This window comes from Canis lupus, chromosome 9, assembly GCF_011100685.1.
Source record: "Canis lupus familiaris isolate Mischka breed German Shepherd chromosome 9, alternate assembly UU_Cfam_GSD_1.0, whole genome shotgun sequence".
Taxonomy (NCBI): domain Eukaryota; kingdom Metazoa; phylum Chordata; class Mammalia; order Carnivora; family Canidae; genus Canis; species Canis lupus.
Genome location: NC_049230.1, coordinates 35,525,462 through 35,541,327, shown reverse-complemented (window position 1 = coordinate 35,541,327; position 15,866 = coordinate 35,525,462). Strand labels below are relative to the sequence as shown.

The following is a 15,866-nucleotide window of genomic DNA, read 5'->3' as shown; positions in this document are numbered from 1 at the left end:
ATCAAGTCCCACATCGGGCTCCCTGCATGGAGCCTGCTTCTCCCTGCCTGTGTCTCTGCCTCTCTTTCTCTCTCTCTCTCTCTCTCTGTCTCTCATGAATAAATAAATGAAATCTTAAAATAATAAAAAAGTTAACAGGAAGTATTTAACATGGATTATGTAGAAATAGAACACAGAGCTGACTCATTTATAGACATGTAAGTTCTGTGACTACTTCCAGTATACTTGATAATGTATCTAATAAAATTATATGCCTACCTCGGTTAGATCAACATAAATAAATAAATAAATGGAATATGGAATAAATAAATCCCATGTTCTAAATATTTGGCATAAAGGCAAAATAAGCATAAAATGTTGTATTTCCAGCACAGAGATTTCTAAGGATTACCTAGGATCCTATATTTAAATATTCAAATTGAGATAGAAGCCTCAGTTCAAACCTTCAGGGGATAGAACGTGTGCTTACCATATTTCACATCTGCCTTCTTATTTTTGGAAATATATATCCCTGGAAGCCTGTACAGTGTCAAGGACCATCTGTCTTACTCCAAGACATGCACAAGGCCAGTAGAACTACAAACGGCAAAAGACAGATGTATTTACACCTCCATGTTCTGTACCTTGAAGCAGCACTTAGAGGAAATAAGGCCTATTTTGGCAACAGCTGTTGCTTAACCTGACTACAGTATACACTGATGAAGGCAAAAGAAGTGCTAGAAATCATTTGGTTCAACAATCACTCATCCAAACACAGTCCATTTTCTTCCAGTCTAAGACTAAAGGATTGGAAAGACCTCCATCATATTTTTATGATACATAGATAAAAATAATTCTCATCTAGTAAAATGAACCTGGGTGCTAAGGAGTTGCTTATTATTTTGGAGTGTTAAGTATTTATAGTAGTGATTTATTAAGCAGCATTTCATAGATGTTTGGTCGAGTTAATAAATCAAGTCAGTGATAAAGTTTTTTTTGAATGCCTTCCTATGTAAAATTTTACTAAGTAGATAATTTTTCATCGGTATGCTTAACTTTATGTGCATTAAATCTAAAGTTACTAATAAATACACATCATTTTTAAGGCACAAACAGTGAGCAGTAAATTTTAAAAAGAGATCAGAGTAATTTCAGGGATGAAAAATGTAGACATTGGTAATGAAGTCACTTCCTTGCTCTTAGCTAACTGACCTTTTTAGTGAAGTAAGCATGAGATGATTTTTTTGTCTTTCATAAGTTTCCTTTTTCTTAAATGGAGCCACTTCTGTTCCTTTTCCCTGTCCCCATCTTTATATTTATTCTTTGGGAGCAATTTGACGTGGGTGTTAGGAACCTTGGGCCCAACTCTGTAGAAATAGGTTAAGTCATGTAGTGGAAGGATATTGACTTAGGAATCTGATGCACTGACTTCTCATTTGGTTCTGTTACCTATTACCAGTGTGACCTAGGTAAGCTTCTTCATGTGAAGAATATAAGTTTATATGTGTGAATTTTGATTTTTCAGCTGTACATTGTATGAATTCCCACCAGGGCTTTGGTCCTATCACCCGATTTCTAAGCTTTACCCACTGTTGAGTTCTAGACCAGTGCTGAATGAGAGCTTCATTAGGAAAACATAGATGATTGTTCCTATTTAGAAATGGAAACATTTAATAGCATTTATTTTATTATCTCAACTTGAAATTTGTACACCAAATCTGCCATAGAGCTTGCTAAGTGAGTAAATGACATTGGCATAATGTAGGCCTTGAAGAAATTTCTTCTACTGAAGAAAATGGCTTTTTCTTCTAATTCAGTTAGATCTACCTTGGCTTATATACACAGTTTGGCCTGAGCCCCAAACCTTATAAGAGAAATTCTGAGAATTAAATGGGAAATATTTGGAGAAAGACACACAGGTACAGTAGCAGATCATAATTCTCTATGTCCCAGCCCTGTCTTGTATAGATGTTAGTTTTTGATAGTGAAGCTATAAATCTTTGGTCCCAGATATAAAGTAATGGACAGTGTATTTTCATTAGAATGGATATGGATATATCTGTATGTATAATATACTTGCCATAGTTGAGTTTACAATTTTTGTGCTCCATCAGTAGAGTACTTAAAGTCCACCTTTGGTTTGCATATGTTTACTTGCATATGTTTGTTCTACTTTATCATAAATCTGTGGATTTTGTGTTTTTTTTTAATGAAGTCTACTATTAAAAATCAGCAGGTATAACTTTCTACAGAAATTTGACAGTCTATGTTCTAGTCTCTTTTCTGCAGCATCTGGCAGAATTTGAATATTATCTAATGTTTTTCTAATGCAAATCTTGACTTTGTAATTTAAAATTGCATGTTGAGTATATCTCAAATTAGGTAATATAACTGTCTTGTTTCAGCTTTAATTTGCTTTACAGATCACTAATTTGAGAGACAATAGTGCTATAGGTCTCTTTAGTAGGGAGTGGTTAAAATTAAATTAATGAAACATTAAAAGTAACACTTGAAAAAATGACACGAGGAATCATTTGCTCATATTCATGTGTGAATTGTGTGCCCATTTCAGTAGCTGCTTAAGGGATCCACAGAATGTAGCAGAGTCATTCCAGTTCCTAGAATATATATTGGTAGAGAATATGGTTTTACTTTACAATTTTACAGATAGTGTGGTATGGCATTTTCTCTACTTTTTTGTTGTTTAGTACATTTATTTATATGGGCTTATTCCTTTTTCAGTTTTATTGAAAAATAATTGACATATTTTACTATATAAGTTTAAGGTGTGTAGCTTAATTGTTTGGCTTGTATATGTTGTGGAATGATAACCACAATAGGTTCATCTAACATCTATCTTCTACTGATACAATAAAAAGAAAAGAAAGAGGAAAAGAAAAAAGGAAAAGCACTTTTTCCTTGTGATGAGAACTCTTATTCTCTTTACAGCTTCCCTATATGTCATACAGCAGAGTTAAGCTGTAGTCATGTTGTATATCACATCTCTAGTACTTACTAATCCTATAACTGGAAGTTTGTACCTTTTGACTGCCTTCCTCTAATTCCTCCTTCTCCCACTCTGTGCATCTGGTAACCACAAGTGTGATCTCTTTTTCTATGAGATTTTTTTTTTTTTAAGATTCCACATATAAATAAGATCATACAGTATCTGTCTTTCTTTGACGTATTTCACTTAACATATTGCCTTCGAGATCTTTCCATGTTGTTTCAAGTGGTCAGATTTCTTCATTTTTTAATGGTTGGATAATATTCCACTGCATGCAAATATGTATGTATATCACAACATTTTTATCTGTCGGACACTCAGATTGTTTCTGTATCTTGGTTATGGTAAATCATGCTATGAACATGGGGGTGCATATCTTTTTGCATTTGTGTTTTTTTTTCCCTTTAGATACATTCTCAGAAGTGAAATTGCTGGATCATAGGGTAGTTCTATTTTTAAGTTTTTGAGGATCCTCCCTACTGTTTTCCATAGTGGCTGCACCAATTTATAGTCCCACCAACAACGCACAAGGATTCCCTTTTCTCCACATCCATGGCAGCATTGTTAGCTCTTATTTTTTTGATGATGGCTATACTAACAGGTATGAGGTGGTATTTCATGTATTTGTTTTTTATTTCATTATATTTTAATTTGCATTTCCCTAACCACTATTGATGTTGAACACCTTTTAATGAACCTGTTGGCCTTTTGTGTATCTTATTTGCAAAAATCTTTATTCAAATCATTTGGCCATTTTAAATTGGGTTATTTGTGTTTTGCCATTGAGCCCATGTGTTCTTTACATTTTTTGCTATTAACCCCTTATCAGAGAAATGGTTTGCAAATATTTTCCCCATTTTGTAGGTTGTCTTTTCACTTTGTTGATGGTTTCTTTTGTTCTGCAGAAGCTTTTAAATTTATTTTTAATTTTGTTACTTGTACTTTAGGTGTCATATTTTAAAAATTATTACTAAGACCCATGTCAAGGAGCTTTTGTTCTTGTGTTTTCTTCTAGGAGTTTATGATTTCAGGTCTTACATTTAAGTCTTTGATCCATTTTGAGTTAATTTTTGTCAGTAGTGTAAGATATAGGTCCAGTTTCATTTGTTACATGTGAATATCCAGTTATCCCAGTACCATTTATTGAAAAGACTGTCTTTTTTTCCATTGAGTATTCTTGGTTCCCTTGTCAAATATTAGTGTGGACCATGTAAACTCATGATTCTGTTCATTGGTCTATTTGTTTTTATGCCAATTCCATACTGTTTTGATGACTATAGCTTTATAGTATAACTTGAAATCAGGCAATGCAATGCCTCTTGCTTTTTGTTCTTCTTTCTTAGAATTTCTTTGGCTACTTAGGGTTTTTTGTGGTTCCATATAAATTTTATGGAAGTTTTTTTTCTACTTTTGTAAAAAATGCCAATGGAATCCTGATAGGAGTTGCATCAAATCTATAGACTGCTTTGCTAGTACTGACATTTTAACATTAATTCTTACAATCCACGACCATAAGCTACCTTTCCACTTATTTGTGTCTTCTTTGATTTTACTCATTACTGTCTTGTAGTTTTCAGAGTAGAGACCTTTCATCTTGTACTTATATTTGTTCCCAAGTGTTTTATTGTTTTTGATGCTACTGTAAATGAGATTGATTCCCTTGTTTCTTTTTTCAAAATATTTTTTGTTAGTATATAGAAACATCAATTTTGTATCCCATAACTTTACTGAATTCATTGATTAGATCTAACAGTTGGCCTTTATTTTGTTGAGATCCGTTCCTTCCGTGCCTAATTTATTAAGAGTTTTTAATCATGAATAGATATTGAATTTTGTGAAATTCTTTTTTTTGTGTCAGTTAAATGATCTTATGACTTTTTTTTTCATTCTACTAGTATGATGTATCACATTGATTGTTTTGTGTTATGTTGAGCCCTTCTTGCATCCCCAGGATGCATCTTACTTGATCAAGGTGAATGGTCCTTTTTAATGTGCTGCTGAATTTGATTTGTTTTCTTGAGAATTTTTCTGTCTTATATTCATTAGGGATATTGGCCTGTAGTTTTATTTTTTAGTGGTGGCTTTTTCTGATTTTGGTATTAGGATTATGCTGGCCCCACAAAATGAGTTTGGGAGTGTTCCATCCTCGGATTTTTTGGAAGAGTGTAACGATTGGTGTTAATTCTTTAAAAGTTTGATAAAATTTGCCAATTAAAGCTATTAGATTTTTTATTTCTTTGTTATTCAGTCTTGGTAAGTTGTATGTTTCTGAGAATTTTTCCTTTACTTCTAGATTGTCCAGTTTGTTGACATATAGTTATTCATAGTAAATATGGGCTCATTCTGAGGTCTGTTATGTGAGAGTGTCTGAATTATCATAAGACATGATCAATTGAAAAATAGGACTTTCAGAGTATGTTCATAGAATTTTTCTCTGAGACTCTAATTCTTTAACTCTAGAGGTGATTGAACCTAATCTTTTATACCTTTTAGCACTAGAGTTGGGTTATAGAAGATTTTAGAGGATTCAGAATCAGATCTAGTTTTACTTTTTGATTGCATTTAAAAAATCTTCACGTTTGCCTTACTTTCAGCTTGTAAGACCAAAGCTTTTGTGGTTTTATGTGGCATTTAACAAAATGAATCAATGTTTAAAAACTTACATGGTGTTACTCTTATGATATAAAACACAATTTCTTCTTGTCTTCTGAGAATCTCCAGAAGAAATCGTTAATGGTCAAGTTGTTTCACGTTGCACTATAAATAAATCTATAAAAAATATTTCTGGATTTTTAATCTCTTGGCCAGTCCTGATGTTTTTCGATCAGAACTCAGCTTAAAAAGGATATAATTGTAACAAAGTGAAAGGTTTTGTATGGCAAGATTGTTAAACCTGCTGAAACTTAATACTGTTTAGAAAACACAGAAATTCTTAATATCTGGACATCATAATTTGAGTTGCATATGTTAATACAGACCATTTTCATTCAACATATACTCCCACTCACATACTCTCTTCCTCTCTCTAACTACTCTCATATACCCTATATGATTACAACTGTGGTATTTTGAAGGGGGAGGGGAAATCATAGGTGAAGACAGCTGGATCATGGACTTGTCCTTTGTGACTTTATATTTTCATTCTTTTGCTACTGAGAAAGATGAAGCAGGCACATTTCAAAAGAACAGCTGACACTACCCATACGAAGTCAGTAATTATGTCAGTCACTCTAATTCTTTGGAGTTTGTGGCTCTTCTTTTACATGTATGTGGCAGAGGTCCAGTTTGGAGGAGTGGGTAAGAAGTGGGTAAGTATAGATTGGGAACATGCCAAGTGTATACTAAAGCAGGTCCTCATTCAGTTTCTTCGGCCCTCTGTTTTCCCCTTGAGCTGTGTTAGCCAGTTGATCCTTTTTTGACTGAAGAAGGGTTACTTTTAGCTCACACAATTGGGTTATGCTGTGAACAGTGAGAACAGTATTGTCTTTAAATTTGACAATGCTGCTGCTTAGTACAGGCCTGTTTACTACAGTGTCTGGAGAGTTAACCATGTGTTTTAGGATCGTGGGGAAGGAAATGGCTGTTGAAATCTTTTGTTGATAACACATTACTATTGCCTAGAAAGGAAAATCTAGGAGATTTTTTTTTAAGCCTGTGTTTAATTTGTTTGGCAAATACGTGTTTCCTTTTTATACATAAGGAAACCTAAACCTAGGAAAGGGTATTTATTGGCGCTATAGGTGGGGAACATCAGCTGGTCTTTTGAAATGTAGAAACTTGAAGGTTTTGTTTCATTTTTGTTTGGTTGGTTTTGGGGGCCAGTAGAGACCCTTTTAAGTCATAAAGGACTAAGATAAAACATTCAAATGTTTTACAACAAATTAGCTGTAGTCTGATACTTAGAATGAGATTGGAGACTGTTTGGTGTTGATATAATACACACTGAAGAGCGACTCATGTCTAGATGTTCCAGATGGTCAGCGCTTGTGTCAGAATCATTTGAACTGTTTGATTATTTCATATGCCCTGCCTAATGAAGAAACTTCAAGGAAGTTGGGCACAGTATGCCAACAATGACCTCTTCATTTCAGAAGTATTTGTGGACATATGGAAACATATTGAAGCTTCCATTTTCTCATCATTTCTGTATGGCATTACTGTTTTACTGAGATTGGAGTCTTCGAGTGGTCTTGGTTATTTAAATCATTGTTTGTCAGAGTTCAGGGTGAGCTCCAGTAACATTTTTTTTTCCAATATAATTTGTGAATCATGAAATCAGATAAGGGGATTGTGACTAACTTTTTTCTTTAATGAAATAGAATAAAATAAAATGCAGTTTTGCTACTGGTTCTGTAAATAAACAGCTTTGGCCTGAGCTAGCAGCTTGTTAGAATCTCAGGTCCCTCTCAGACCTACCCTGTCAAAATATGCAGTCTTTATTGTACCTAAATCCCAACATTAATGTTTATGATACATTGAAATAGAAAATAGTAAAGTTGATTACAGACAAAAACCACATTCATTAAATTATTGTTTCATTAGGTGTATTCATGTATACACCAGCTTGTGCCTTAAAATGTATTTCTGCAGGTCACAATTAAAAAAGTTTGAATATCCACTATTTAACAAGGATAATGACATCATATCTTTGGTTGTGTTCATATTAACCATGAGAGAGATGTCCTTGCTTTGCATTGGCACCATTTCTGCGGTTATTTTTCTTTTTCTTCAATATCTCACTTCTTCCAACTCGTTCTTTCTGTTATTAGTTTCTCTTAACCCTCCTGTTCTCTCGTTTCTTCTGTGCATCTGTCCTCAGAATTGTGCTCTGCGCTGTGAAAGCATTCTATCCAAGTTTCCGTTTGCAAAACTCAACTCCCAGGCAGCTAACTGGTAATCAGTTAGCAGGAACTTTTTTTTTTTTTTATGATGTTTTTAGCGTCAGAGTTGAAGAAGAAACCATCCAGGTTTTGCCAGTGTGCTTTCCTTTTCAATCTATGTTTCACTTCCACATACCAGATGCCACAGCGGCATTTTGTTTGGGATATAGTTAAATCAGCCAATCCTCTTTGTGTGCAGATATGCATAGTATGTCTGAAATGGCTGTGAACAGAATATTAATAAGAAATATGTGTCACCATGAGGCCTGAATTTGTATCCTCATTTGCATTTAAAATAAGCAACTATAGCCTTAGTTTACAGTATTCTGACCTAGCCCAATGCAGGCAGGTGGGAGAAGCCAACCTGTAGCACTCTTAAGAGAAATGCTAATTTTCTGGAATATGACCCTACACGGAAATAAATCATACTACTTATATTTGGTTTTTGTTCCTTTGGCCTTCAATACACAGTTCAACTTTACTTTAAATAAGTCGCTTGGAAAATACATGCTTTCTTTCTGTGGCTCTGAGGCTACAACCGATGAAGAGCAAATAATGCTTATCAAATTTTTTATTGCATTCTCTTTCGCTGATTTTAAACATTTCGTGTCCTACAACCACACATCTGTTGCTATTGATTCCACTTTTTTCGCCATCTGATGATTCCATTTAACTTGTACTTTGTTTTTAGGGCCTCAGAAGTGAAATTTATTTTATTTTACTTTAGGAACCCTCCACGGGTATTCCAGAAAAGGGGGAGAAATAGACATTTTGAAATCGCTCATCCTTTGAAAATTAAGGGACTTAATATTTCATGGCATTCTGGTGATTGGTTATATCAGACTTGTTAGTATCTACAGCAGAATTGCAAATGATTATTAATTTTTTCAGTGATTTTATCCAAACTCTATTAACAGTATGATATACATGTATTTGTTAATGTGAAATGAGTTTTCCTCTAATTTTCTGTGCATTTTCCCCCCTTTTCCATGAAGGCCTTATCTGTTTGGAGCGGGGTGTTTTTCCATAAAAGCTCCATGGTGAGTCCCAGTTCAGTCCCGCATGCCTAATTCATTTGCTGTACTCTCAGAAAGTAATTCTGTTTTGTACTTTTGTTTTCAGTTGCATGGCCTGATCACAGATAGATGCACCAAATTACTGAATAATTTGTAGAATGGACATGAATGTTGATATTTAAGCTTTAAAAGAGCAGATTTTTAAATTTTACTTCATTTCTTAAAGAGTCAAATAAAAAAATCAGATTAATATTTAAAAATGAGAAATTAGAAGGATTCTCTCAATGCTAGTGTATGTTAGAAGACAAGGCTAACACCCAAGTTTAATGCTTTGAGTATGATAGTGATAGAAGCTCCCTACACATTGTGTTGAACACTCAAAGAGATGATTTATTTTGAAATATAAATATATTTAAGATATACTAAAAATACCCTATAAATTTTAACTGCATTTTATTTGGTACCAAAGCAATAGAGTTAGTTCTGTTTTGAGGAGTTTAGGTATTTAAGGATCTCCTTGATGAGGAAATTTGTGTTTCATTTCATTAAAACTCCTAAATAATTTATAATTTTGAGTTATTAGCACCAATTTACTGTAACTTATTCATTTAGTAAGTTCTTATAAAACAATGCATAAAATACAATTTTGTCAGTCTTAGACATGATGGTCATAGAAAAGAAACAGTATATTTAATACTTTTATGTAAAGATGTGAAGTAGAATGTATTTAGGAGCTGCTGTCTTTAACATTATGACTAAGAGTTAGGGCTCCAGAATCAGACCTGTCAGTCGAAGTCCTAAGTCCCAATTCACATACTACTTACCTATATGATCTTGTGTCATTTTCTAAACCCTTTCTGTTTCTTGGTTTCCTTACCTGTTAAAGGGATTACCAGTAGCGCCTACATCATAGGTTCATTGCAAGGATGAAATGAACTGACAATATGAAGTGCTTAGAACAGTACCTGGCATATATAGTAAGAGCTCAGCAAATGTTACTTGTTTAAGGGGAAAATACCATTTTTGAAAAGAAGCTTCTTTAGATTTTTTTTTTCACACTTTTAGGAGTTAAGTGAGCCAAAAGGAAATTTGGGGCAATGTGTAAAGTATATCAATTTTATAAATGTAGTCAGAATACTTTAAAGAATTCTGCACATGTGTGTAGTTCTCATAACCGCTACTGGGAATTGTTCATACTGTACCATTATCCTAGGGAAAAAACCTCCCAACTGTTTTTCCCATGGACAAAAAGAAACTGAAATCATTCTTGAAGGTACACCATAATTTGATGCAAACTCATTTCAGTGGTAATCTGCCACAGGAACATCTGAAAATTTCATTACCGTATAAGAATAGGGTGACAAATCATAAAAACTTACCCCTTGAAATGCAGCGTCAAAATTAGGACACAGATTGTGAAACTATTCTAAGAAATTCAGGGCATAAATGAGTCAAAATTCCATGCAAGTCAATCTTTATTCTTTTTGTTAACCAGATTTCTTCCCCAAACAAACAAGATACATGGATCTTACTTAGGAACTTAGATGAGCAGTCAGTTTTTAAATGCCAGATTCAACATATGACAAAATTTCTTTGTAAACTAAACTTAGAATTAGATTCTGTCTTAGGATGAATTTCTCATTTTCTAAGTACAAAGAAGAGTTTTAGTATGTTAATAGAGATTGAAGTTTTAGCAGAGAAGTAGAGATGGAGTAACAAATGTATGTTAAATAAGAAAAGTCCATTCCTTCAACAGCTTATGTGCTCCTCAAATTTAAGCAAAAGCACTTGTCAACCAGAAATGATTTGAGGTTGAAACAAGATTAAAAGAGCCAGATTAAAGAAAGGGATATATGAAATATAGTAGACTTTTAAATCATTGCCTGTCTTTTAGAAGACTGCTTTGTGGTTTGTTTGATGCCATCGTTAGCTCACAAGAAACTCGTTTTTAGTCACTTATACTAGCCTAAAAGATCCTCCTTTAAAATACGTTCCTTTACTAGTGGTGCATGTTTTTCCCATTAAGATCTTAATGAAACCTCAAATTAAGGCAGCAAAATGAATATAAATTTGACAACTTCTCCTAGCTTGTTTATAAGAGCTTCTTTGTTTTAACAGTTTTTGCTATTTTTCCATGATATTTAGCATTCAACCTGAGAATGTTTTTATTTACTGTTACAAAATAAAGCATCCTGCCAAATAAATATGTTTTTAGTACTTCTAGTTGCAGGGTAGTATTTGTATTTTGGAAGAATATGAAATTTTTATAGTTCCTCTTAAAATGTAATGGACATTTCGTACATTTTTAAAATTATTTTCAAGTTGCAACCTTGTATTTAGCTAAGAGTTTACTTTTGATAGATTACAATTTATACTAATTCTTAATTCTTTGATAAACTTGTTTGTTTAAATTCATGCAATTGCAGTGGGTCAGTTTAAAATAATGTTTTTCCTTTTGATAATAAAACAAGCTTGTTGAAAAGTTATACAGATCATCTTCAACATTTTAGGCATTTTATACACTCTGGGGATTATGCACCCTCCAGGATATTTGAGTCTGAATGACTGTGTAAAATATTGTAAAAGAGTCACACGTATAATATTTTTTAATATAAAAATTTTAAGGAAATAGCCATTGTGAATTTTTTAAAATGGATTTTGCTTTCAATATTATAAATAAGTAATAAGTATTTATTGAGCTCCTAATGTGCATGTAGTATCGCTTATCAAAAGAAAAAACATATGCCTGATAGTTTAGACAAAAGTAGCCCATTTGAGCACATCCTATACTCATAACCTGTGTTTGTGTTATATAAAAACCTTAAAGAATTAAAATTTGCAAATCAAATTATATTTAAAGTTTTAATTAGCACTGAGAATATTCCATTTATATGTAAATAGTTCATTTAAACTAATCTTGTTCTTTTGAGAATATTTAAAATATAAATTCATTTTTGAAAGAAAAGATTTATATAGAAAAGAGAATCTTATTTGTAAAATTTACATAAATCTGTTAGGTCTTTAAGAATAAATTGTAATAGAATAATTTTAGGTATATTAATATCTTTAAAATATAATACTTTCAGTTTCCTGCTTAGTTCTTTTTTTTTTTTCCCCGCTTAGTTCTTCTTTTAGAAAAATAAAGTCGAGAGTGAGAGAACACTTCTAAATTCCTTTTAAAAGCTCAGTCACACTGAGGAATATAAAGAAAGATTTTTCTTCTTATACACAGACATTATACCACTTGTAATTCTTACAGCAATATTATGTCTAACATTTAAAGTGGATTATTGAGTGTACCCTTATGTTCCAGGAAAGGAAAAAAAAAAAAAAAACGGTGCTTCTATCTCAATTTAGTTCTTTCCACACTTGTGTCCTTCTGAACAAGGCAATGGACCTCACTGCTGCTTTTCATGCCATCCACAGATACCCCACTCATGTCCTACTCTATGGGACGTAGTAGATTTACCCAGATGGACGTAATTTTAAAAGCAGATATTATTAGAGTTTTGCTTTTTTTTTCTCTTTGCAGTAGGGTGTGGAGAGAAAAAAAAGGCAAGAGAAATTCAATATGTTAATCTGACTGGATTACATAATACAGTAAAAGCCAATGGGTAACTTCAATAGTCTTTGTAAGTATTTTGAAAGATGTCATAATGTTAATGTCCCCAGAACTCCCGATGGCAGTGAAAATGATTCTCATGCTATAGTTAGATGGTTAAGTCTCCCAAAAGGAGTGACAAAAAGTGAAACTCCTGACTTTTAATTTTAGTACCTTATTTGTTCGGTTTTGTTTTTGTTGTTACTTCTTTGTATATTTGTTTTACTTTTTATTACATTGTTTTCTTGTACCCAGTTTAGTAAATATATGTTAGAATTATTATTTTGCCTGATAGGGTGAAAGTTGAATTAATTCCATTTTTCTTTTACACGCTGCTCACAAATTAAGCCAGATTTTACTTTTCATTTTTGAACATGAGGCCATCTATGATGGGCTCAGGGGAGTAAAGAGCAGGAGTTCTCAGTAGAAGGGAGTCCATCAGCTCCATAAGTATGTTTTATTCTTATTTAAAATCATGATCAACACAACTGAATTTCTGGACACCATATGCATTGAAATTTTATTTTTTATATCAGACTATTTAATAAATAAATGAGGGAAGGCCTCCAAACACCCAAAAGTATTCTTTTTAAAATTGCAGTTGTTTTGTAATGGGATTTATTAAACCCCTTTTGGGGAATAAAGGGAAATGTTGAGAGGAAGAAAGAAAAAAGGATAGTATTGGAATGCTTTCTTAAAATGATTGGGTCACCAATACATAAGTGATCATGATTTACAAGGCTAATACTTTTATCTTTTGTTTCTTCCACATATACATCATTTGTCAGTGTTTTATTTTTCTGCCAACAAAAGGTTATTTTGCAATAGAAATATTCTGGGTCACTTTGGAAAAGTTCAATCTGCTTCCATTCAAAATTCCTTGTTCGTCTTTTTAAAACTTAGGATAAAGGGCAAAGTAAGTCAAAGTGAAATTTTCAAAAAAAAAAAAAACAAAAAAAAACCAAAGTGAAATTTTCGCCCTTTGGGTAGAAATACTTTATTAGTAGTAATCTTTTCTTTAGATTATTTCTCCTTTTAATTTTCTGAAAGTCTTCTGGACACATGCACATATTTTTATGTTCTGTTTTGTTAAATACCACAGTCATTCCAAATATAGATTGATGATAGAAATGACTTGCTATGATATGTTCACCAAATATGCTCCCTCCACAGTACACAGTACATAGCACACAGCACTACTCCATGTAAGAGGTAGCAAGTTATTCTGAGGGATGAAAACTTTTTTTTAGGGGGGGAGGGGCAGAGAGAGAGAGGGAGAGAGAGAATCTCAAACAGGCTCCATGCCTGGCACAGATCCGCCTCAGGGCTCAGTCTCATAACCCTGAGATCATGACCTGAGCTGAAATCAAGAATCAGATACTTAAACAACTGAGCCACCCAGCCACTCCAGGAATGAAAACTCTTTTAATCACTTATTAAACACAAACTTTTACTAATGTGATTTATTAAGGCCCCATCAGAGGAAAAAGAAGAAATAATGTATAAAAATGAAAATGATCATTTTTTTACATTTTTATATAATTTTAAGCACACTTTTATCATAATATACTTATTCTCTTTGGGAAATAGTAAGTTTGTATGAAATAATACAGTGTTGATGCTTTTTAATTATGTGTTCAGAGCAGTTATGTGTAGCATTATGGAAGTGTAAGAAGTTTTAGCTTTTGACTTTGATTAGACTATTAACTAATAAACACATACACAATATATTTTTGCATGGCCAATGACTAATTTGATATCTTACCATATTTCTACTCTTTGTTATTGAGGTAGCTATCTTGCCTAATAGCAATTGTTTTTCAAGTCTGTTTGGGAAGCATAATCTCTCCAAAGAAATGTCATACCACTTGTTTTCTATCTTGTTGCTTACCACATGCCTTAAAAAAACAAAAACAAAAATAGTATTCAGTAATTTGCAAAGAGCTTTGAATTTGTCCCTGTGAAGCTTATTTGTACATTATAGTATTATTGTTCCCTGATGGTGATTCTTGTAGAAACACATAGTGGATAATTGGAAACACCTTTCAGCAAGTTCTGGAATGGTTTTTTCTCTCCTTCTCTCTCCAACCACCTCCCCCCAAACTTCTAAAGGTTAAAAATTACCAAAAGAAGTAAAAGGTGCTAGCTATAGGAACTTACTAGCTCAGTGATAGTAGTTCACTGATGGAAATACAGGCTTTGAAGGAGAATTTACTCTCTACGGTATTACAACAGAGTGCATCATAACCAGGAAGGATAATCTAATGGCGGTTACCCTGATACTGAGGAAAGATACGTGTTTGTTCTGGGGTAGGTGGTGGGGGGTGTCTTCTTTTCTGTTGGTAGGTTATTGTAGTTGTGGCAGATGCAACCAGGAAGACATGAAACTATTTGTAGAACCAGATTCATTTCCTCACAGAAACTTTAAGAAAAACAAAAACAAAATTGTGTCTTTATTCCCTGTCAGTGGAAGTCTGAGTGTGACGTGTTGGTATTTTGACATGGGTGTGGTTTTTAGAAGTAATGATGTGAAGTGATTAGGAAATGTTAATGATGGAAAGAAGAGGCTTCTTTATATATGGCAAAGTGTATTACCATAGATGTGGTACAAAGGAAGAGTCAAAAAGACCAATCAATCACAGTGGCCTCTGATCCAAACTCTTTGCTTTCCCTAGCAGGAAGGTATCAGAGCAGAAGGCTGGGGAAACAAATTATGTGGAAGACTATGTCGAGTGTCATAAGGACCTGGAAACTGAGATTACCAAAGCACAGTCTGATGTTTTAGAAAATTAGTTGAAGGCTGTGTGCCATATAGAAGACAGTTAACAAGCACTGTTGAATACCATGATATGGGAAGGCACTGCCCTGATTGCTCTACGCACATTCCCTAATACAGTGGTTCTTAAATCTGAGCATGCACCAGAATCTCCTGGAGGGTTTGTTTAAAATAAAATAAAATAAAATAAAATAAAATAAAATAAAATAAAATAAAATAAAATAAAATAAAATAAGAATTACTTAAAAAAAAAAAAAGGCCCAGATTATTAGGCCCCACCCCCAGAGTTTGGGGTTTGGCTTGATAAATCTTTATATATTTGAGAAGTTCTCAGGTGGTACTACTAGCCAGGGAGCACACTTAGAGAAAAAATAACAAATAATAACAAATATAAAATAACAAATAACAATGCTTAAGATAACCCTACAAAGTAGGCATGACTGTTTTTATTTTATGTATTAGTGGCCTGAGCTCTGAGAAGTTAAATAACTCAATCAGAGTCACACAGCTAATAAATGGCAGCATTCAGGTTTCTTCTAGACTCCAAAACCCAATCTTTCTCACCCTTTATTCAGAGATAAAAGAGATAAAGGATAGTGAACAAAAG

General features: G+C 33.2%; 1 protein-coding gene across 11 annotated transcripts in view; it reads left to right on the top strand.

Annotated features, from left to right (window-relative positions):
- BCAS3 (BCAS3 microtubule associated cell migration factor) overlaps positions 1 to 15,866 on the top strand; it is a 591,905-nt gene that overhangs the window by 269,877 nt on the left and 306,162 nt on the right. For 9 of the 11 annotated variants that reach the window (XR_005364629.1, XM_038547981.1, XM_038547978.1 and 6 more), the window contains exon 17: positions 8,862 to 8,906. The exons of the other annotated variants lie outside the window; for them this stretch is intronic. Coding sequence is in view for 8 of the 9 variants with exons in the window: in XM_038547981.1 (XP_038403909.1) it covers positions 8,862 to 8,906 (45 nt within the window). In the remaining variant the exon portion in view is untranslated. The remainder of the gene's footprint in view (positions 1 to 8,861; positions 8,907 to 15,866) is intronic. 11 annotated transcript variants of the gene reach the window in all.